This window comes from Dendrobates tinctorius, unplaced genomic scaffold (genome assembly GCF_039654945.1).
Source record: "Dendrobates tinctorius isolate UK_male_01 unplaced genomic scaffold, ASM3965494v1 ptg000166l, whole genome shotgun sequence".
In the NCBI taxonomy this organism is placed as follows: Eukaryota; Metazoa; Chordata; class Amphibia; order Anura; family Dendrobatidae; genus Dendrobates; species Dendrobates tinctorius.
The window spans coordinates 7,714,926-7,738,272 of NW_027361833.1; the positions used below are offsets into that span (position 1 = coordinate 7,714,926).

General features: G+C 40.8%; 1 protein-coding gene across 9 annotated transcripts in view; it reads right to left on the reverse strand.

Annotated features, from left to right (window-relative positions):
- Positions 1-23,347, reverse strand: part of DMD (dystrophin) — a 3,834,938-nt gene that overhangs the window by 109,913 nt on the left and 3,701,678 nt on the right. For all 9 annotated transcript variants that reach the window (XM_073550686.1, XM_073550687.1, XM_073550688.1 and 6 more), the window contains 2 exons: positions 1,280-1,481; positions 463-548 (listed from right to left, as the gene is read on the reverse strand). In XM_073550686.1, the coding sequence (XP_073406787.1) occupies positions 463-548; positions 1,280-1,481 (288 nt within the window). The remainder of the gene's footprint in view (positions 1-462; positions 549-1,279; positions 1,482-23,347) is intronic.

The window sequence follows — 23,347 nt, forward strand, 5'->3', positions numbered from 1 at the left end:
TTCCCAGATTCTTCACAACAACTTTTACAGTCAGAAACCCCAAATTCTTTTCAGATGTCTTCTATATCAAGTAATGTGGCTAAGAGCTAATTCGGGGTCAGTAGTGACCAATAAATTACACACTCAGAGTGTAATATTACTGATGAGTCTAAAAGTCTATGTAGCATCTTAAGTGCTTAGGTGCAGATTTAAGAAATTCAGGTATAGTAAGTTTTCGACACCTCTAGATGTAGCTTGTTTCATTTTTAAGGAAAAAAGGATCAGAGACATGTTAAAATCCCACATGTCCTCTTTCTTTATTACCCAACATCAGATGTCCACAAACATGGGAATGGACAACTCGTGGTCCAACACACTGATGTGTTCTTGTGAGCTTTAATCTTTCTGAACGGATCTCAGGTCACAGGAATTTCGACTTTTTGGAGTTTCTCAATTGACATGAAAACAATATACGGTACTTACATCTGTACTTGTCTTCCAAATGTGCTTTACATAGAGATATAATACCAGTTTTAAAAGACAACACACGGATTCTTCCAGTCCGACCACTATGAGGAAATAAGAAATAAACACACAGATGTTAGAAAATCCAATTCAACATTACCCATTTTAAATATTATTTTCCCAAAAAATCTTTGGGAAAATACTATCTGACAATAAGCCACAAAAGCTGAGAAATTTACAGACACTGGAAGCATTATTCTGCTCAGTAATGATTTTCAACTCTCAAAAAGAACCACTATTCTATTCCAAAATACTTTTTCAATATTTAGCCTAGATTTTAATTTATTTTGTTATTAAATAAATATTTTTAAATATTTTGTCAAAATTTTACAACGATAATTAGAATAAAGTATAGCCGTATGGAAACATAAATGCATTCGCTACAAAAGTAATTCAAATACTTGGCACAAGGATCACATCTTTGGATGTATCATGTTATTGAACTGGGCACTACAAAATGTCTTGTTATAGTCTCATACTATTTAGGGATTCTGTATATTGCAGTTTCTGATTTATAGATTTCACCAGCTAGGATACTAAATATTGAGAGGATTGTAGAATACTGCATTACTAGTGTTAGATTTCAAATGGGACATCGGGCTAAGACCACGTATTCTGTAAAGCCTTATTAGCCGATATATCAGAGGATATTATACAAGTAGAAGACAGTGGTGACCTTATGAGCTGTGAACTCTCACCTATGGCTTCCAGCCATTCCCCTGCTTCTATTACCTAGCCTATCTATACATAAATCACATGTACTGAAATCACCCACGTGTCATAAACATTCAGGAGCCAGTTCAGGCACATATCCACGCAGAGGGGCACGTTCACCAGGTTGTTGTGCTCTTGCTCCAGTCGATCATAAATTGTGGTTAAGCAATTAATAATCTGCAAGATGTCCATGAGCTGGTCATTCTGCTTGAGGTTGTGCTGGTCCAAGGCATCACACGCTGCAGACAAGCCCAGTAAATCCACTGTAAGTGAAAACAAATGCAATATTACACATTGTACGCCGGTGAGAAATGGAAGCAATAATAAAAAGTACAGATATACACACGTCCAAGTATGCATGGCGTCCCTTGTGGTTTAAAGGTATATACAGAGAAGTCAGAGAGCAGTAATTGGTAATTTAATGTGCTCAGTCCCATAGGAACCTGAACATACTGCTAATAATTGTGCAGAACGTCTCTAATTTCTAAGAGGTCAATGCCTCGCGCAGGTTGTGTTGACACTTTCCGAAAAGGCACTTACCTAACAGCAGATTAATGAAAACAATACCTTTTCTGTATAACATAAAATCTCCAGGAATAATCAAGAAGAAATATGCTGTGTGTGCACACACTGTAATGTATGATGAATATATTCTGCCTGCAAGCACATTGGGACTATATTTGGTCATATTTCACTGTATATATAGAATTAGCAATAAATCTGGCCGCCTCTACCTATTTATAGACCTTTTCATGAAATTAAAATACAACACAAGCGGAAAAGAGAACATAAGAAATGATATCACTGAAAGGAACGTATAACGCTACTTACTGATAACACTGTAGTATATATCCAACACTTGGAAGTGTTAGAATAAAAATCTTAATAGTTCTAATTAGAATATAAAACAAAACTATCATTGACAATATGAGAACTTTTTTTTTTTTTTTTCAAATTGAATGCAGGTATTAAGATCACAAAAAAGATTCTCCAACATGTTGGAAAATCTCAATCCATCCTCTATTCATACTGGCTTACAGACAGACGTCAAAAATGTGGAAAAATCTCATTTGCAAGAAGTCCAAGGAACCACTAAATAACATTAAAGGGGTATTCCCAGCTCCAAGATCCTATCCCAATATGTAGCAGGTGTAATAATAATAATAGCAAACACGTCCAATTAGAAATGTATTACAGTTCTTCTATTTTGCAATATCACTTACCCCATGTTCAGGGTATTACAGTAGCTTAGGCACTCATGGTTAACTTACGACCACTCGTATAGTGACCGTTAGTTTTTAGTGGTCGTAACCATGGATACCTAAGCTACTGCAATGTCCTGCACATGGGGTAAACGGCACTGTGAATTCAGGAGAACAATACTACATTTATAATTGGAGGTATTTGCTAATAATATTATTACACCTACTACATATTGGGATAGGATCTTGGAAATTGTAATATCCATTTAGTGGCTCTTGTCAGAAGCACACAAGTATGAAAATAGCAACATTTTGTCATGCATGTTTTCCGCAAGCTGCTTAATAGGAGGAAGGCTTAAATAGGTATTCTAAAGTGATTTAAGTGTTTTAATTAGTTAGATAGCAATACAATAAGAAAGTTTGCAACTGATTATGTACTTTTTCTATTTGCTGTCATTCTCCTACAATAAGAGCTTTTATCTTGCCTAATGTACAGCTGGTTTTCATGAAGCATGGCCCCTAGTACCTGTCCAGAGCCGAAATAAGAGTACACAGTGGTTCCATTCTGAGAGAGGACTTAACTTGTAGTAACATATAGGTCTCCTCTCTCCAGACCATTAATTTCCACACAGCAATTAGATGCTCAACTCCTTTCCCCTCCCTCCTACCTCTTGACAAGCTGCTGTTATTAATCTTGTCAAATCACCAGCCTGCAGCATTGACTTCTACAAATGACGGCTCTCATTTTAATGAGCCTCGTACTAATTCAAATGCCCTATTGTCTATTTTTACATATTGGCATAAATGGAAAGATGGATCTAAAATATTCCTTTAGTGGCTTGTCCTGATGAAGTCTTGTATGCTTAAAAAACTGATGACAAAAGCCAATTTCAAATACCCTTTACTGTTCTTTCATCATCTGGTGGGAAATTGGCAGCGCGATTTTAGATCCATCTTTCCATCTGTCTACATTTTATCTGCCTCGATGGATCCGCAGAAGCCTTCTGCTCTCACAAGCTAAAAACAGGAATTGTGACGTTCACAACCCCATGACATGAGCATAAACAGTTTTTCTGTTTTTCCTCTTTTATACCGGATAAGACCCTATCATTGTCTCCCCAGCCTATTTTTATCAGTATAAGTAAATATAGTGATAGTGTATATTCCAGAAAAAACAGCTGATAACTGAATGTGTTACAGCAGAGCTAGTGTTGAGCTTCGTAGTTCTACTAATACTACAAGTCTGCTACTCAACACAATTGTCACTCAAAAGAGGAGAGCCTGCCCCACCAGAAATGATGAAGTGAATAGGATTGGAAGTAGACATTATGGCTATAAGCTGCTCAATAGACAACCCTTACCCAGAATACCCTTTATAAGTTGTGAAACGCAGCTGGTTTAATGCTTTGGTACTAAAGCATTTAACACAATATTCACAGCTTGAGGAAGGTCTGTATATCAAAACGTTGCTGTTTTTGTACTAAATGTACTAATTATTTTGTAGTCACTTGGACATTGTATCTATGAATGTATTAGGTGCCCCCCCCTCCTTGTAGAAAGCATTTTATTCTTTGTGAAGAGCTCCTGAGTACTATTTTGACTGTACATCACTGATATCTTGTCCTCTATAGAGGGCTACAGCAATCAACAGTACAAAACTAACAGTTCACTCTATGAAACCCAATGTTATAATACCGTAAGAACCTGATTTCAACCGAAATTAGTGCAAAATGTGATAAAAATGCTCTGAGCTTCCAGCTATGGAAATTAAATACTTGGAAAAAACACCTTAACAAATAAAAATTATTTCACTAATGGAGGAACTGGCAATACACAAGAAAGATAGATACAGAAAAATGGTAATGGAATAAATGGTAGCAAATTAGAGAACAAGGTGGCAGATTGCATGCAAACCCGTTTGACGTTGTTAAGTCTAGTGGATTAAAGCTGTAACTCAAAAATAACATTGGTTACAAAGTCAAAAAGTACAAAGATTTTATTTTCTCTATTATGGTAATATTGAACATAAAAAATATGGGACTTCTATAGGAAACCCTTCAGGCTGTACAGTTTTCAGCACGCTCCAAAATCACTCTCCGGGTATGTGCACACGGTGCGGATTCTGCTGCGTTGTACAGTACCTTTATTTCCTATGGAAATAAAAAAACGCAGTGCACATGCTGCGGATTTTTCCGCGCGGTTTTGCTGCGGTTTACAATCCGCAGCATGTCAATTCTTTAGTGCAGAAACGCTGCGGTTTCACACCTCATCCATTACTTTAGTCCTGCGGATTTATCTGCGGTTTTTACTACAAAATCCGCAGAGCCAAAAAACTGCGTGTGCACATAGCCTCAAAGTTAGAAGCGTCTTTATTTGAAAATACACACAATGATGCATTTTCTTTCAGGTTCAGAAAACAAAGAAGATTGCGTATGTGCCATTACAAGATGGACATTTATGTGCATCCCATACCTAGCAGTTGCAGAAGTCAGGCAGCTTCAGAGCTTAGGAGTGGCATATATAGCGAGCTGTCTATCAGTGCCGTTCCTAAGCTCTTCAACTACCCGACTAATGCGGCTCCCAGAGTAAGGTCCAGGGAGTACTGGAATGTCCTTGTCATGACGCACGTGTTGTCCTCTTTTCTCCGAGATATAACTTTGTATGTATTTTCAAGACTTGTCTAACTTTAAGCAATAATTTGGTGCATACCAAAAGTATATTAGACAAGGGCGAAAGCATTGAAAATTTTGTGTCAGAGTTTCTGGACAGAAAATCCCAAGCATATTACAATAGAAGCCAATGAAATGAAATTTCACCATATCTCATCAATAAGTTGTGAAGCACACGGTGAAAAAAAAAATCAGCGAGAAAACTTAATATTGTACTCAAGAGTCCAGGGAGTTGGGATTTTATTCTGATCTTAATTTTATTGCTTATATAACAAATATTTTACTCCAGGGACAAGTTAGGTTATGGGAATGCTTCTTATGGGAAAGATGTTTGCTACAGGATAAAGTTTCACCTAAAAAGTGTTTTTTGCTTAATCCCAGCTTTATTTTCTTAAACATATAGGAAAATAAATCACAGTACATGAAAAATAAACACTAACACCACAAACAGCTCACCTAGGTAGCAAACATACTAGTATGGCATTCGCTTGGCCTCGCTTTCTCAAAATCTACATGACTTACAGTATCTTTTTCCACTACTGGCCTGGATTTCTGAACCCAGCAGATACAATTCATTATAATTGGAAACAAAACCATTTACTGAAAACACAAAGTAGTAACAGGTTGCACTGCCAATCCTGCTCAATTCATGCTGCCCAAACTGTGGGCAGCATGAATCAAAGCCTTGTTGCTTGATTGCAGCCAGGTATATTTGTTCTGAAATCTGGAAGATGAAAATATAGTTAGAAGATCCAGTTCGGACTACAGAGGTACTAGCTTCCCTACACAAACCTGCGAGTTGGAAAAACAATCAAATCGGAATAAATGCTAAATTAAGTTGGTGGTGAGGGACTTTTTGAATATTTTCTTTACAGGTCTATAGCAGGAGACAGGAAATACTGCCTCCTGAGAGTTTCTGTCCAACATGAGGTCTGACCACAGAACTTATACAAAGCAAAGCTACAATAAAGAGGCTTTAAAGGGTTAAAATTACACTGAAGAGCGACACTTTTTGCTCTGATGGGATTAAAGACTAATGGTGTGCATTCCGAATTTTTTTTTTTACTTTCAATGTATGGGATAATTCCTTTAAAGGGAATCTGTCACCTATTTTTTCCAGTATCAGCTGACGTCACTGCAGGCGACCTCTCCGGCACCTGTGCACTGCAGTACTCTAAACAGTGCAGAGCAGTGCGTCTGCGCAGGAGTCACGATGGGAAGCAAAGAGGACATGTTAGCGTGTCCGCTAGGCGAGGCAAGACTCCAGGAGTGGACCCTCTGCACCGTGGCACCGAGGGGTCCCCGGGTAAGCAGCCAGGTGAACCCGACCCCAGGGGTTCGGATGCCACGGTAGCCGGTACCAAGAGGGGCGGCTCGGAGAGACTGGAGTAGGACTGGTGATGGTAACAAGGCACAAGACGAAGTAAGGCACAGGACTGGAGTAGGACGACTGGAAGCCGGTACGGACAGCAGGACTGAACAGGAGCACAGGACCGGAGTAGGACAACTGGAAGCAGGTACAGACAGCAGGACGGAGCAAGGACACAGGACCGGAGTAGGACAACTGGAAGCAGGTACGGACAGCAGGACGGAGCAAGGACACAGGACTGGAGTAGGACAACTGGAAGCAGGTACGGACAGCAGGACGGAGAGAGGACACAGGACCGGAGTAGGACAACTGGAAGCAGGTACAGACAGCAGAACGGAGCAAGGACACAGGACCGGAGTAGGACAACTGGAAGCAGGTACGGACAGCAGGATGGAGCAAGGACACAGGACCGAAGTAGGACAACTGGAAGAGAGAGGGCAACAGGGTCAGGAAGGTGATCGAAGAAGACAGACAGGGAGCCTAGCGTACGGAAGTTAACACGACGGTCAGGCGCCTCACTAATGTGAGGACGGCCTGAAATACCCAGGGAACGTCCCCCATTGGTCCGGCGGTGCTTCCGGGTCAGGGCACCGCCGGAGCATAAGGAGACGCAGGGAAGCACAGCTGCGGCCTATGGCGAATGCGCAAGGCCTGTAGTGACGTCACCGGCCGCGGGCCGGTCAGAGGAGGACCCCGCGGCCGATGGGAGGAGGAGAGAGGCTGCGGCGCTGGAGCGGGCTGGTAAGTATGTGAGGGCGCGGTGGAGGGCGCGACGGGGGCCGTGACAGGACGTCACCGTTAGAAGATGGGAGGCGCCGGACCGGACAGCGACACCCATCGGACCCGGACCGCCCCTGGGTGAGTATAATATAACTCATTTTTCTTATCTTTCAGTTACATCAGGGACGTATTGACAAAACATTTTTTTGCAGCAAAAAAAAAACAAAAACAGATCGATGGCAGAAAAAATGCTGTGTAAAATTCACTCATTTTGGAATGGGTTACACTGCAAAACCACTGAAGGAATTTACATGCTGCTGAATTGGATGGTAATCATTTTTAACAGGAATTTTTTTCAATAAAAAACTTTTTAATTTTATTGGTTTATGGTTACTGTTTTTGTTGTTCCATTGTTTATGTTTGGAGTACTCTACCATCTGTTTATAGTCAGTCTCTGCAACCGATTTATTGAGGAGGGACCGTGATCTCTAGTACCATACCCAAATAATGATTATGTGCTATATGAATGTTTTTTCATCATTGGAAATCTGTGGCTAGATGTCAAAATAGCAGTGGGTGGGCAGAGGCCGGGGCTAGCGCTGCCAGTGAACGTGGAAAAAGACGTTACCTGGTCTGGTAGAGCCAGATGTAAACAGACTGGCTGCTGACAGCAGGCCATCCCTGCACGTCACCCTCCCAGTGTCAGCAATCACTGTGATTGGCTGGTCAGAAGTGATCAGTCAATCACAGCAATGTGTCAGTAAAGTTGGGAAAAAAAGTATCAACGTGACACGCAGTTACAATGGTTGGGGTGATTACAAAGTCCCCTCGGCTAATTAACCCTTTTGGTGCTGATTGGCTGAACAGTAATTACTGATCAATCGGTGTCAAAAGGGTTGATCTAAAATAGCGATCACCACTCTATAGGCCATCTATATTTTCAGAGCTGGCATGCAGAGCAGTTGTGCAGATCCTCTGCACACCTGAGAAAAAGAATTTGCATTGGTGGCCAGGGCGATCTGTATCCTGTTCTGCATGCTGTGCGACCTGACCTGTCTGATCACAGCATCAGCAGTAGTTCCAAAATCCCTGCTCCAGTTCCCTCCCATCCCCTCTCCTTCAATCCCCTCCACTCCCAGTTGTATTTGTGGCACTTTTGTGGCACTTTTTTGTGCTTTTTCTGTGCGCACACCATCCTGCACTGAGCATTCATGCTCTTCCCATGGTCTCAGCACTCTGATCAGTATTGCAGCTGATCAGAGTCGGCGCCAAGGGACTTTTTCATTTTTTAGCTATAGTAAGAGTAGCAGACATCAAAGGCAAAACGGGGACCTTCTTTCAGTTTCAGGAGGTAGCAATTAAGACCCTAATGTTTGGCACTCAGGAAGGGGCGGTTCCCAGTACTTCTAAAACTGATAGTTCCTGTATCATACCAAGTTAACATTTTCCCGGTGAGGTTCCCCAAACAGTGAAAAAGGAAAGAACACAAAAAAGGTGGAAAGTATGCTTTAAGAGGGGAATACAAAAATACACACTTTACCACTGTGAAACTTGTCCTGAGACACCTGGCCTTTGAATTAAGGATTGCTTCAAAGTGTACCACATGTTCATAAATTAATACAATTTTGTTTTACCCTGTTGACACAACACCCTTTTTAATTTGATGTACTCCACACAAACTTACACATACCACATTATAAATTCATACACCAGTAAAACCAAAAGCATTATAGTTCATTACTATAACTATACCTCTAGATAAATTCCTTGAGGAGAGTATTTTCCAAAATGGTGTCACTTGTGGAGGCTTTCCACTGTTTAGTCACACCAGGGGCTCTCCATACATGGCATGGCATCTGCTCTCTATTCCAGCCAATTTTGTGAAAATCACATTGTATGATTTTTAAATAAATAAATTTTATTTTATTGACTGAAATAAGTGTTTGATCACCTAACAACCAGCAAGAACTCTGGCTCTCACAGACCTATTAGTTTTTTTCTTTAAAAAGCCATCCTACTCTGTACTCATTACCTGTATGAAAGGCAACTGTACCCAGACTCAAATCACACTCCAACCTCTACACCATGGTCAAGCCCAAAGAGCGGTCTAAGGACACCACTGATAAAATTGTCAACCAGCACAATGCTGGGATGAGCTATAGTACAATAGGCAAACAGCTTGGTGAGAAGGAAAGTGTTGGTTCAATTATTAGAAAATGGAAGAAACTCAAGATGACTGTCAATCTTCCTCGGTCTGGAACTCCATGCAAGATCTCGCCTCATGGGGTAAGTATGATTCTGAGAAAGGTCAGGAATCAGCCCAACACAACACAGGAGGACCTGGTCAATGACCTGAAGAAAGCTGGGACCACAGTGTCAAACATTATTGTTAGTACACACTTTGCCGTCATGTATTAAAATCATGCAGGGCACGCAAGGGCCCCCTGCTCATGCCAGCACATGTCCAGGCCCATTTGAAGTTTGCCAATGACCATCTGGATGATCCAGAGGAGGCATGGGAGAAGATCATGTGGGTCAGAGGAGACCAAAATAGAATTTTTTGGTATCAACTCCAATTGCCGTATTTGGAGGAAGAAGGATGAGTACAATCTCAAAAACACCGTCCCAACCATGAAGCATGATGGAGGAAACATCATACTTTGGGGTTGCTTTTCTGCAAAGGGGACAGGATGACTGCAACATTTTGAAGGGAGGATGGATGGGGTCATGAACCGAGAGATCTTGGCCAAATACATCATTCCCTCAGTAAGAGCATTGAAGATGGATCATGGCTGGGTCTACCAGCATGACATTGACCTGAAACACACAATCAAGGCAACCAAGGAGTGACTCCATAAGAAGCATTTTAATGTCTTACCAGCATGACATTGACCTGAAACACACAATCAAGGCAACCAAGGAGTGGCTCCATAAGAAGCATTTTAATGTCTTAGAGTGGCCTAGCCATTCTCCAGACCTCAACCCAATGGAAAATATATTTGGAGTGAGCTGAATCTCAATGTTGCCCATCGACAGCCCCGAAACCTGAAAGATCTGCAGAAGATCTATATGGAGGTGTTAGCCAAAATCCCTGCTGCAGTGTGTACAATTCTGGCCAAGAACTACAGGAAATGTCTGACCTCTAATTGCAAACAAAGGTTTCTGTACCAAATATTAAGTTGCTCTATTGTATCAAATACTTATTTCATGCAATAAAATGCAAATTGTTTATGTAAAATCATACAAAGTGATTTTCTGGATTTTTGTTTTTTTAGATTCTGTCTCTCACAATTAAAGTGTACCTACGATAAAAACTACAGACCTCTCCATCAGGGCTGTGGAGTCGGAGTCGTGGAGTCGGAGTCGGTGCTCATTTTGGTGGAGTCGGAGTTGGAGTTGGTATAAAATGGACCGACTCCGACTCCTAAAATATATAATAAATTGGGTACAGTAATTCAATGCAGGATGTGCTGAATATTTTTTTATAGGAGTTTGGGAAAGTTATGAAATGTCCTATAAATGGCTGTTATATTCCTGATCTAAGGCTACATTCACATACAGCGTTTTTCCTGTGTTTTTTGAGGATACGTTTTACAGCTGCAAAAGCTGATCATCTTTTTAAAAAACTGCATCACCTGAAAGGTTTTTGAGCTCATAGATAATGTTTTCAATAGCAAAAGCAGATTAGAAATCTGCTCTATCTATCCATTTATCCATATCTGTCTATCCATATCGTATCTGTACCAAAAAGAATGAAAACCGGGTAGTACACCAATATATATTCTGTTTTATCTAAATATCTTGATTATTGGATCATAAAAATGATTAAATGTCTGAGGTTCACATTGTACTACAATAAATTTTTCACTTAAATATAAGCAATATGTGTGGGAGTCAGAGTCGGAGTCGGTGTAAGGGAAATTGAGGAGTCGGAGTCGGAGTCGCAGGTTTGGCTTACCGACTCCACAGCCCTGCTCTCCATTCCTTGTAGGTGGGTAAACTTGCAAAAAATTTTCCCACGGTATGGGGTATTGGCATACAAAAATTCACCACAGATTTTGGGGTCCATTTTCTTCTGTTACTCTTGTGAAAAAAAAAAAAAAAGGACTAAACATCTTTGCGAAAAAAGTAAAATGTTCATTTTTTCTTTCCACATTGATTTAATGCCTGTGACGCACATGAAGGGTTAAAGTTGAAGGTTATTTGAATATGGTTTTGAGCACTTTGAGGGGTGCAGTTTTTAGAATGGCGTCACTTTGGGGTATTTTCTGTCAAAAAGGTCCTCTCAAAATCACTTCAAATGTAATGTGGGCCCTAAAAAAAAATATTTTTTGTTGGAAAAATGAGAAATCAACTTTTACCCTTTCTATCATCCTAACCAAAAAAAAGTTATATTTTAAAAATGATGCAGATGTAACGTAGACATTTGGCTAATGTTACTCATTAGCAATTTTGTTTCTGTTTTAAGGGCATAAAAATTAAGATTTAAAGTTGCTAAATTTTTACCAAGTTTCCAATATTTTCACAAGTCATATCAAACAAACTTTACCACTATCATGAAGTACAATATGTCACAAAAACCATCTCAGAATCAGTGGGATCCATGGAAGCGTTCCAGAGTTATTACCTAAAAGTGACTTTGGTCAGAATTGAATAAAAATTGGCCCTCAGGAAATTGAAAACAGGCTTCACGGTGAAGATGTTAAAATTCCATAGATAAACGTACTGAATGCATTCATTAACATACGATTAACCTAACCTTAATTATCCCCAAGATGTAAATACCTAAGCAAGTTATCATGCTGACATCTTGGCCCTCAGGTTATTATGCATAGATATTATTTTAATGAGAAATTAATTTGAAAAGGTCTCTCCTCTATTACTACCACCAACTAGAGGTCTATTCACTCCCAGTGCCTTTCAAGACGAATATCAGTCTGCTGCTGAACTTTATTGCTTGGTAGATAAGAGTCAGCATGTTCTTGCTTCCACCTCTAAGTTCTCAGTCAACCATCATCTGCTCTATAAATGTATTCTGTAGAAGGTGTAAAAAAGTAAAGGGTTCACTAAACATACAGTACAAACTAATGCTGTGCAAATACCCATAAGGAAACATTAATACCTGCTTATGTAAAACTTCCCAAAACAAGACATACCAGTATCTACTTTAAAAGTTTTCTTTTTAGCAGGTCCCTTGCTATATTCTACTTCCTTTGGACACAATACACTATGCATTATATATACAGCGGGAAAAAAGGGGTCCCTTAGGAATCCTGCTCTCCTGAAAGAAAGCGATACTTCTACTTTCACACATCAGGTTTTTTCCGACAGGCAGGATCCGGCTATTTTTAGAAAAACCGGATCCGGCGAAGTCAGGCCCCGGATCCATTTTTCTCTCATTGAATTATATTAGCGCCGGATCGCGCCGCATGGCCTTCTGTTTCTTCCGGTTTTCGCCGGATCTGGCAAAAGTTTTGATTCTGGCATCTGGAAAAAACGTCTCTAGTAAAAAATTTTGTCAGTGGCGAAAAACTGGACATCGCCGGATCCGGCGCTTCCGGCTTTTTGCCACAATGGAAGTCTATGGGCGCTGGAATATGCCGGATCCTGAAAAAGACGGATCCGGCCACCGGATCTGTTTTTCTAAGTCTGTGCATGCTCAGATCCAATTGGCCAGCCCCCAGGAAACAGATATAACCTGCTAGACGGATCCGGCAGAAAAACGGATCCATTTCTTCAGTACTCCAAACTTTACGCCGGATCCGGTTTTTCTAATAGCCGGATCCTGCCTGTCGGAAAAAACCTGATGTGTGAAAGTAGCCTTTAGCAGCAGCTGCTGCCTCCACTGCGGAGATATAAAGGGACAAGGCTGTCCAGGGTAGGACTTCGCGGTAATCGGGACATCATTTAGCACTTGACCACAGACTGGAAGTCCTGTCCTAGGTGGAAGTAAAGCAGGACTACTAACAAGGAGAAATAAATGTGCTCATTATTTAGTACAAAAAAAAAAAAAGTTTTTTACTTTTTCATTAAAGAAAAATAGGGGCATGCTTTATTAAGAATTGAGCTGACAGTTTGTACAGGATTCCCTCATGTCCAACATTTGGTTCAACTTGTCAAAATATGCTCCACATTTATGTCATATTTAGTGCCAATAAAAATGTCAAACCTCCTACGCCATGTCAGATCAGATGTACAAGGAAGATGTTTTACATATGACAGGTCTGTCAATTAGGTGGGCATGTAGGAAGATCTAGTTCCAGCACTCATTTTATATACTGCCCAGACAAATGACTGAATTTTGTGTGCATCCAAAACTGCAATGCTAATGAATGGTATTTTTTTTTCACACAATAATCTATGCAGTATGTAAACTTGGGGGCAGGTCACTGAGGGATCACATAGCACTGAGGGATCAGTGACCTGTCAGAAGCCATACAAGAAGACCCCCCACAGGCCACCCTGGGACAAGAGCAGAAGACCCCCCACAGGCCACCCTGGGACAAGAGCAGAAGACCCCCCACAGGCCACCCTGGGACAAGAGCAGAAGACACGCCACAGGCCACCCTGGGGCACGAGCATATCATTAACTCAAAACTGAAAATAAAGATTACACAACTACAAGACGGATTTTATCAACCAAGGTATTAGGCTGTGTGCACACGCTGCGGATTAGGTGCGGATTCATCCGCGCGGATTTTGTAAAATCCGCAGGTGAAACCGCAGGTCAAAATACCTGCGGTTTTACCTGCGGATTGCTCTGCGGTTTGGCCCTGCGGTTTTTCATCTCCTCAATGGAGGAGATGGCAAACCGCAGGGGAATCCGAAGAAAGAATTGACATGTCAATTCTTTCTGCGGATTGAAAACCGCAGATATTCCGCACCATCTGCACTGCGGTTTTTGATTCCCATAGGGAATCATGGTACTGTACACCGCAGCAAAAACTGCTGCGGGTCCGCAGCGGCCAAAACCACTGCAGAACCGCAGCAAAGTCCACAGCGTGTGCACACAGCCTTAGTGTAACCAGTATAACGGCGTCGACCTGATACTGCCTGTAGGTTACTGTGCACAATCCTGCTGACAGGTTCCCTTTAAGAAATGCCACATCTTTATGGAGCACACACTGTCCGACCTTGTATCACAAGATGCAAACAATGCTTTTGTCCTTGTGTGATGGATTATCAGAAACAGTGACTATACAACATGGTACTTATATAAAATATCTAAAAACATTATATTTATGCTGTTCTGATGCAGTGGAAAGATTTCGATATGCTTATGGTACCCAATTCCTTTTAATCTAAACTGGTCTATTTAGATGTAAGCACATTAATGCAACAGCCACAGAAATACATGACACTAATTTGTCATGGGTGCGTATATCCTAAATGTTTCTCTTAGTTCTCATTTTAATGTTTGTTTTTCACAGACAGTACATGTATACATTATAATTTATGGAGCTGTTCATCTGGGTGTTTTTTGTGGACCTTGCATTTACAAAAAAAAAAAAAAAAACAATCATGGAGGCATGTCCATTTTTCATACACGAGTCATGGATTAAAACTACCCAACCAAGTCTATGGGTCTGTAAAAAATTAGTAACAGCATACGTTGGCTTTGTCAGCGGTAATCGCACTGCGCTCTGATGTCATCCGAGGGCAGGACGGTGTTTCGCACGCACCCATAGACTCAGGTGCACTCACAGCATGCTGCGTCTGTTCTCTCTTGCCAAAATTGGCATGAGAAAATAATCCCAGATCTGAGCTGTCCCATAGAGTAACACTGGACTGAGTGCTACAGTATGTGATGTTCCATCACATAGCATTCGGCCGTGTTATAAGCTTGCGTGAGCGAAACCTTACTCCCACACTCCAAAGGCATACTGATAGGGAATTTAGATTGTGATCCCCAATGGGGACAGTGATGTCTGTAAAGCACCAAACAAAGCATAATAATAAATGCCATCTGTGAGCGGTCCATTGTAAAAGACGAGAAGCTTTGCAATTTGTTTATTTTTTTTATATACAGAAAAAAATCACTGACAAAACTGATGGTTCAAACTGACAAACGGACCACCCACCGCTGAAAATCTGATTCAAAACACTGCTGAAAATCTTATTTTGTAAAGTTGAAAAATCACTGAAGTCTGAATGAGGTCTTAAAGCTTAAAATGATGATCAACCATTGACAAAAACTGGCTATAATCAGACGACGCAAGAATCTGCTTTATTACAGTTTTCACCGTTTTAGGTTCTACTCCGCTTATCTTTTGTCTGGAAGCGGTCACACAATGTGCTGTCAACAGATCTCATTACCTTAATTACTGTGGGTCTCTGTTTATTATTTGGAGTGCACAAGGGTGAAGTGCTGTAAACATATTATAGGTATGATTAGCTCATTAACCGCTTAATACCCCCTGTTGTCATTTCATTAACACAGGCATCCCGGATTTCCTAATATATGAATGCCTTCGTCAGGCGAGTGAAGAATAACATCCCTGCACTGCTTGAATTTTTCCCACATCCCGCATACATACAGCGTGACTTTTCACTCTACCGTGCTGATAAAAGAATGCCTTCCATCCAGTATATGTAAAGTTTCTTTGTGACATCTCACTGAAGAAGTCCTTGCATTTTTGGGGCTTTAAGCATATTTGATTTTGAGTTTAATAAATCTAAGAAGATCCAGCAAATTCTTTACACCATCAGAAATAACAGTCCCATTAAATCACGCAAGTCAAGCATGTAATCATAAATGTTTTGTATACAGCAGAGAGACATGGCTGGTAAGCAGATGATATTCTCTTTCCTAGAGAGTGCAAAACCATTAACGATACAGATAACCTGCGCATTAGTCACAGTCATTAGTTTCTGCCACAGCAATCAAGCACAGCGCTATTTTAATATTTCTTGTATTCAGATGGAAACTTGAGGCTCACTACATCTAAATCAATAAGGCACACACTTAACACAGTAATTAAGACAGCACTAAAGCCTCGATCGTATTATAGAGCTAAATTTAAAGAGAGATGGGTGTGTAAAAAACGCAGTGTGCATTAATTAGAAAAGGCATTATGTAAGGACACATAGCAAGCGGAGACGTGCCGTCCTACAGGGAAGCACCTCCAGCCACCAGCCAAGACATAGTACTGCGGCCAACACTAATATGAAGATCACAGCTTTATACAGGTTTCATAGGAGTTTCAGAACCATATTAACCCTGTTGTATGCCACATAACGCCATAGCTAGGTATTATATGCTTATTCGCAAAAAAAAAAAATCTAATCATCAGGTACATGACATTGAAGGGACACCAATTAAATGACTGGATCACTTCATGCAAACCCGGTCCACGATCCAAGTTCGTGCTCATTGGCCATAGACCGGAGGTGCGGGAACTTCTAGACCTTCCAGAATTCTGGGCTCGTTACAAAATGCTGTGCTGGCGCATCGTCACCTGTGCACAGCAAAGAGGAGGAGATCGGACCAGCCTGGAGAATCCAATGCCAAACCAAGGTACCAGGAAGGTCTGGAAATTCGCAATTCGTGCAGCTCCTGTATACGGCCAGAGACCACTGGACCATAGAATCATAGAATCGTAGAGTTGGAAAGGACCTCCTGGGCCATCTGGTCCAACCCCCTGCTCAAAGCAGGATTCGCTAAATCATCCCAGTCAGATGTCTGTCCTGCCTGTGTTTGAAGACTTCCATTGACGGAGAACTCACCACCTCTCATGGCAGCCTGTTCCACTCATTGATCACTCTAACTGTCAAAAAGTTTTTTCTAATATCTAATCTGTGTCTCCTCCCATTCAGTTTCATCCCATTACTTCTAGTCTTTCCTTGTGCAAATGAGAATAAAGATGATCCTTCTACAATGTGACAGCCCTTTAGATAGGGCGCAAATTGGTCAGTACATCGCATAGATCCCATAGTAAAGTCCACATTACTACAGTCTCAAATAAAACTAGCAGCTTTATTTAGACAAAGGATAAAACCATCCTAATTACTGATTGACGCCTTTCAAACAACTTTTCTTAATCATAGTATAGTTCACCATTGACGTACTGCTTTTATCAGGTTTTGCACATAAAGGGTAAACGCACATCTACATACATGAGATTAAGCCCCCGTCACACTCAGGGCTGTGGAGTCGGTAAGCCAAACCTGCCACTCCGACTCCTCAATATCCCTTACACCGACTCCGACATATATTGCTTATATTTAAGTGAAAAATGTATTGTAGTACAATGTGAACATCAGACATTTAATCATTTCTATAATCCAATAATCAAGATATTTAGATAGAACATAATATCTATTTATTGGAATACAACTTTAGAACATAAAAAACTGTAATAAATTGTAAATAAGTAATACACTGTATAATATCGATTACAATACATATGGTACAGACCAAAGTTTGGACACACCTTCTCATTCAAAGAATTTTCTTTATATTCATGACTATGAAAATTGTAGATTCACTCTGAAGGCATCAAAACAATGAATTAACACATGTGGAATTATATAATTAACAAAAAAGTGTTTAACAACTGAAAATATGTCTTATATTCTAGGTTCTTCAAAGTAGCCACCTTTTGCTTTGATTACTGCTTTGCACACTCTTGGCATTCTCTTGATGAGCTTCAAGAGGTAGTCACCAGAAATGGTCTTCTAACAGTCTTGAAGGAGTTCCCAAAGATGCTTAGCACTTGTTGGCCCTTTTGCCTTCACTCTGCGGTCCAGCTCACCCCAAACCATCTCGATTGGGTTCAGGTCTGGTGTCTGTGGAGGCCAGGTCATCTGGCGTAGCACCCCATCACTCTCCCTCTTGGTCAAATAGCCCTTACACAGCCTGGAGGTGTGTTTGAGGTCATTGTCCTGTTGAAAAATAAATGATGGTCCAACTAAACACAAACTGGATGGAATAGCATGCCGCTGCAAGATGCTGTGGTAGCCATGCTGGTTCAGTATGCATTCAATTTTGAATAAATCCCCAACAGTATCACCAGCAAAGCACCCCCACACCATCTCACCTCCTCCATGCTTCACGGTGGGAACCAGGCATGTAGAGTCCATCCGTTCACCTTTTCTGCGTCGCACAAAGACATGGTGGTTGGAACCAAAGATCTCAAATTTGGACTCATCAGACCAAAGCACAGATTTCCACTGATCTAATGTCCATTCCTTGTGTTCTTTAGCCCAAACAAGTCTCTTCTGCTTGTTGCCTGTCCTTAGCAGTGGTTTCCTAGCAGCTACTTTACCATGAAGGCCTGCTGCACAAAGTCTCCTCTTAACAGTTGTTGTAGAGATGTGTCTGCTGCTAGAACTCTGTGTGGCATTGACCTGGTTTCTAATCTGAGCTGCTGTTAACCTGCGATTTCTGAGGCTGGTGACTCGGATGAACTTATCCTCCGCAGCAGAGGTGACTCTTGGTCTTCCTTTCCTGGGGCGGTCCTCATGTGAGCCAGTTTCTTTGTAGCGCTTGATGTTTTTTGCCACTGCACTTGGGGACACTTTCAAAGTTTTCCCAATTTTTCGGACTGACTGACCTTCATTTCTTAAAGTAATGATGGCCACTCATTTTTCTTTACTCAGCTGCTTCTTTCTTGCCATAATACAAATTCTAACAGTCTATTCAGTAGGACTATCAGCTGTGTATCCACCAGACTTCTGCAGAACACAACTGATGGTCTCAACCTCATTTATAAGGCAAGAAATCCCACTTATTAAACCTGACAGGGCACACCTGTGAAGTGAAAACCATTTCTGGTGACTACTTTTTGAAGCTCATCAACAGAATGCTAAGAGTGTGCAAAGCAAAAAATCAGAGCAAAAAGGTGGCTACTTTGAAGAACCTAGAATATAAGACATACAGTATTTTCAGTTGTTTCACACTTTTTTTGTTAATTATATAATTCCACATGTGTTAATTCATAGTTTTGATGCCTTCAGAGTGAATCAACAATTTTCACAGTCATGAAAACGCTTTGATTGAGAAGGTGTGTCCAAACTTTTGGTCTGTACTGATATATATACACACACACACACACACACACACACTATGACTTATCTCGGCTAAGATAAAGCCTAGATCCTCAGGCTACATTCACACTATGGGCGTATCCAGGATCAAACCTGGGGGAGGGCAGAACCTCATACTGTTCTGCACAATTTCATACTGCACACCTCAGCTGCTGCAGAACCTCATACTGCACACCTCTACACTTGAAAATAAAGCCTGCACCCGAAGATGTGGTGGTGAATGCAGTCTATTTATTCCAACTATCAATTGATGTTGATGTGTTACTGAAGACGGGCAATGCCTGTCCTGGGCGTCCTTTTGGGCAGCTATGAGGTGTACCTGACTGGTGCTAAAAAAAATGGAGTGTTAGTCTGTGTGCTATCCGGCTTTCATTCTTTTTGGTACATATATGATATGGATAGACAGATATGGATAAATGGATATATAGATAGAGCAGATTTCTAATCTGCTTTTGCTATTGAAAACATTAGCTATGAGCTCAAAAACCTTTCAGGTGATGCAGTTTTTTAAAAAGCTGAGCTGCTTTTGTAACTGAAAAACGTATCCTCAAAAAACGCAGGAAAAACGCTGTGTGTGAATGTAGCCTTAGATCAGGAATAGAATAGTCATTTATAGGACATTTCATAACTTTCCCAAATTCCTATGAAAAAATATTCAGCACATTCTGCATTGAACCACTGTACCCAATTTATTATATATTTTAGGAGTCGGAGTCGGTCCATTTTATACTGACTCCAACAAAATGAGCACCGACTCCGACTCCACGACTCCGACTCCACAGCCCTGGTAAGAGAGATCGCTAGCAAGATCGCTGCTGAGTCACAAGTTTTGTGATGCAACAGTGACCTCAGCAGCGATCTCGCTACGTTTGACAGGTAGCAGCGACCAGGCCCCTGCTGTGAGATTGCTGGTCATGTCGGAATTGCCTCGACCTTTTTTTGATCGTTGAGGTCCTGCTGGGTAGCATGCATCGGTATGTTTGACACCTTACCAACAACCTCGTTAGTGACTCAGAACCGAGACACTATAGGCGTGGACCGCCGACATCGTTACAAAGGTTGCTACGGGTCGCCGTATTGTTGCTGCGTCGTTGGGAAGATCTGACTGTTTGGCATCTCACCAGCAACCACATAGCGACGCAGCAACGATCCCTACCAGGTCGTATCAATATTGGGATCGTTGTAGCATCGCTGAGTGTGACGGTGCCCTTAGGCGGTCTTCACATTTGTGTTGGAGGCACCAACAAATCTAAAGGTGAAACAATGCAACATACAGCTCTATTCTTTCCTTCAAAACAACAGTCACCGTTACAGAACAGAGCCGTGATAAATGTAAGAGCAGTTTAATATATTGATCGGCGCAGTACCTAGTGGTTGGACCTCCATCGACCTAATAACATATCACCTAGGAATAGATTATACCTTCCCTTCACTAATCTATCACTAAAGAAGATTGGATATCTGTAGGCTGTATGGTTTGGCTAACAGCTATCTCTCCAAAAGCCCCATACACAGGAATGTTCTAATCCAATGGCAGATTATCTCTAGAGAGAACAAAAAGATTGTGTGCCATGATTCAGAAGACTGGATCCTTCTCTGCATTTACATTATCTTATGGTGAAGAACTGAGTGGCTCCCATACCCATATATCAGATGTTACTGCCGACATTGGTGGGTTCAGTTGACTTTAGTGTAATGTGCATGAGGGCATTTGGTTTTAAAGTATTTTATGAGTTTAGAGCAGGTCTTTGAATGATACAGACATATTTCTCTTTATCACCCGCAAAGGGAATTAGTCACCAAGTCTTTTGCACCCAATCAGAGAACAGAAAAATGTAGAGACAGAGATCCCGATTCCAGCGAGGTGTCACTTACTTGGTCGACTCCAGTAGTTTTGATATCATTGTCTATTAGGAGATGATGATCCCTTAGAGGACTAGTAAAGCTGCTACCATGTAGTCCTCCATATCCATAAACTCTATATAATCCCACCAAAATCACTGATTTGCAGCATTTCTGCCTAGTCAGCGTATACACAGAAACCTGCCAATCAATGGTGTGGACAGAATTACACAGAGCAAAAAAATTAGGGAACCAATCAATCTGCAGTAGCTAAAACAGGGACGTTAACAAAACTGCAACAAGCAGCCCAACAAGTGATTCATAACTGAAATTAGGGTTTTTGCAACCACATCAGGCTGTTGTCAGATAGGGTAGCAGAAATCTGCTGATAGATTGTCTTTAAACCCTTTATAAGTAATTGAAGTGAATTGGTTAAAAAAAAAAAAAAAAACAAGCACAAAAACACAACAAGAGGTTACTCATCTAGAAATCAGGTGCCATTAAAGACATAGGTGAGAGTTTTGCAAGATTATTTAATTAGATACCAAAAATATGCTCTCTCAAAGCTGTTATAAATCAAAAGTTTCAAGCTCGTTATAAAGCTAAAAAGAGAAAAAGAGCTAATTTGTGAGACTGCAAAGTATTGTGTCTTAATTTGCTGACAAATAAAACCTTAACCATGCTGAGATTCGAGCCTTGTCCGACATCAGCAAATCAAGGAAAGGCCTGTTTATCAGCAACATTCCCCATGGGTCACACACAAACACTTCAGTCTAATACCAATTTATTAAGCAGATTGGAATTGCTGTGATGTCTTCAGAACACCTTTAACTCTAGGCTTTTGGCTAAATGCTCGCCTCCTCTGGGAATCAGGATCAATGGTAATTAAGTGAACCCCTCAAGCTTTTGGGTGGCAGTTCAATTATCCGCATGACTGCTGACAAACTTTTCACACTAATAGATAGCAACGTCCTGAAAGTAGTTAGAACACTTTATACTAAGCCATCTGTCTTGCCGTGCTTGAAGATACAAGATGTAATGGCTGTGATTGCCGCAACACAGTGCATGTACACAAACTAAGAAGGTACACCAGCAAACAAGCGTCTATGCTAGAATTCAGGCTTCAAACGAGGGACATCTTGCAAGTAAAATAGAGAACTAACAAGGCAGGAATTAGTGAAGATGAAGTGGGACAAGTGACGGACGTCTTTCATCAACTGCAAGTTCTAAAAGACAAAGAAGGAACCATAAAGGAAACTACCATAGTAGGAGTTGAACAATTAAGATGTATTAAGATAAAAAAAAGATTGAAAGTTAGTGCTAATACCGAAATCTTGTGGCCAGAGATGAAGTCACAATTGCAGTGCAAAAAACCAACAACGTTATTCAATATTTGGCCGACGGTATCCCATGCTACCTTGTCTGAGAGCATGAAGGAAGTATGCTGCACTAAGTAGTACAGAGTGGTGATGCACAACTGGTGGACCATAGTTTAAATCTGGACAGAGCTGCCACCTGAAAGCAAACTTTTCATCATAGATGCATTACCACCAAAGTCTAGAGGACAAAGTCCCTACGTTACCCAGTGTCATATGTTGAGTCGGACAATGAGGAAGATGTGAGGGTCTGGTTTGGACTGTGAATTTTAGTGGTCTGAATATATATTAGGGATCTTTACATAAGTCTGGAATCATTTCAGGTCTAACCTGAATTGAGTTTAAGGGTTAAGTGAGGCATTAGATATAATTTTAGGTATCAGATGTATAGTCTGATTTGGTTTTTAGAATTTTTAGGAGTATAGTTTTCAAAACTAACCATGAATAATAAATGTCAATGTTCTATACATCTTGTAAAATATTAAATAACAAGACAAATAAATGGTAATAGAAACTCTAGGAAAACCTTGCAAAAAATAATCTCCAAGTTTAACGTTTCCCTTGTATCCTATCTACAGTGTCAGATACTTGATAATTGCCAAATTATGTGCTCAGATAACTTTGCCCAAGGTTTCAGACCTTAATTAGCCTGTTAGGTTTATGGCTTGTTCACCATCATTGTTAGCAAAGGCCAAGTGATGCAAATTTCCCAGCTTTATAAAAACCAACTCTCCTCTAACCTTGTGCCAAAAAACAGTACATTGTCATCAGAAGAAAACCTCTCCTGCATCCTCACCATAAAATTCAGTTTCAGAAGTATGAAAAAGAACATCTAAACAAGCCTGATGCATTTGGAAATTAAGTCCTGTGGACCGATGAGGTTTAAATAGAACTCTTTGACCA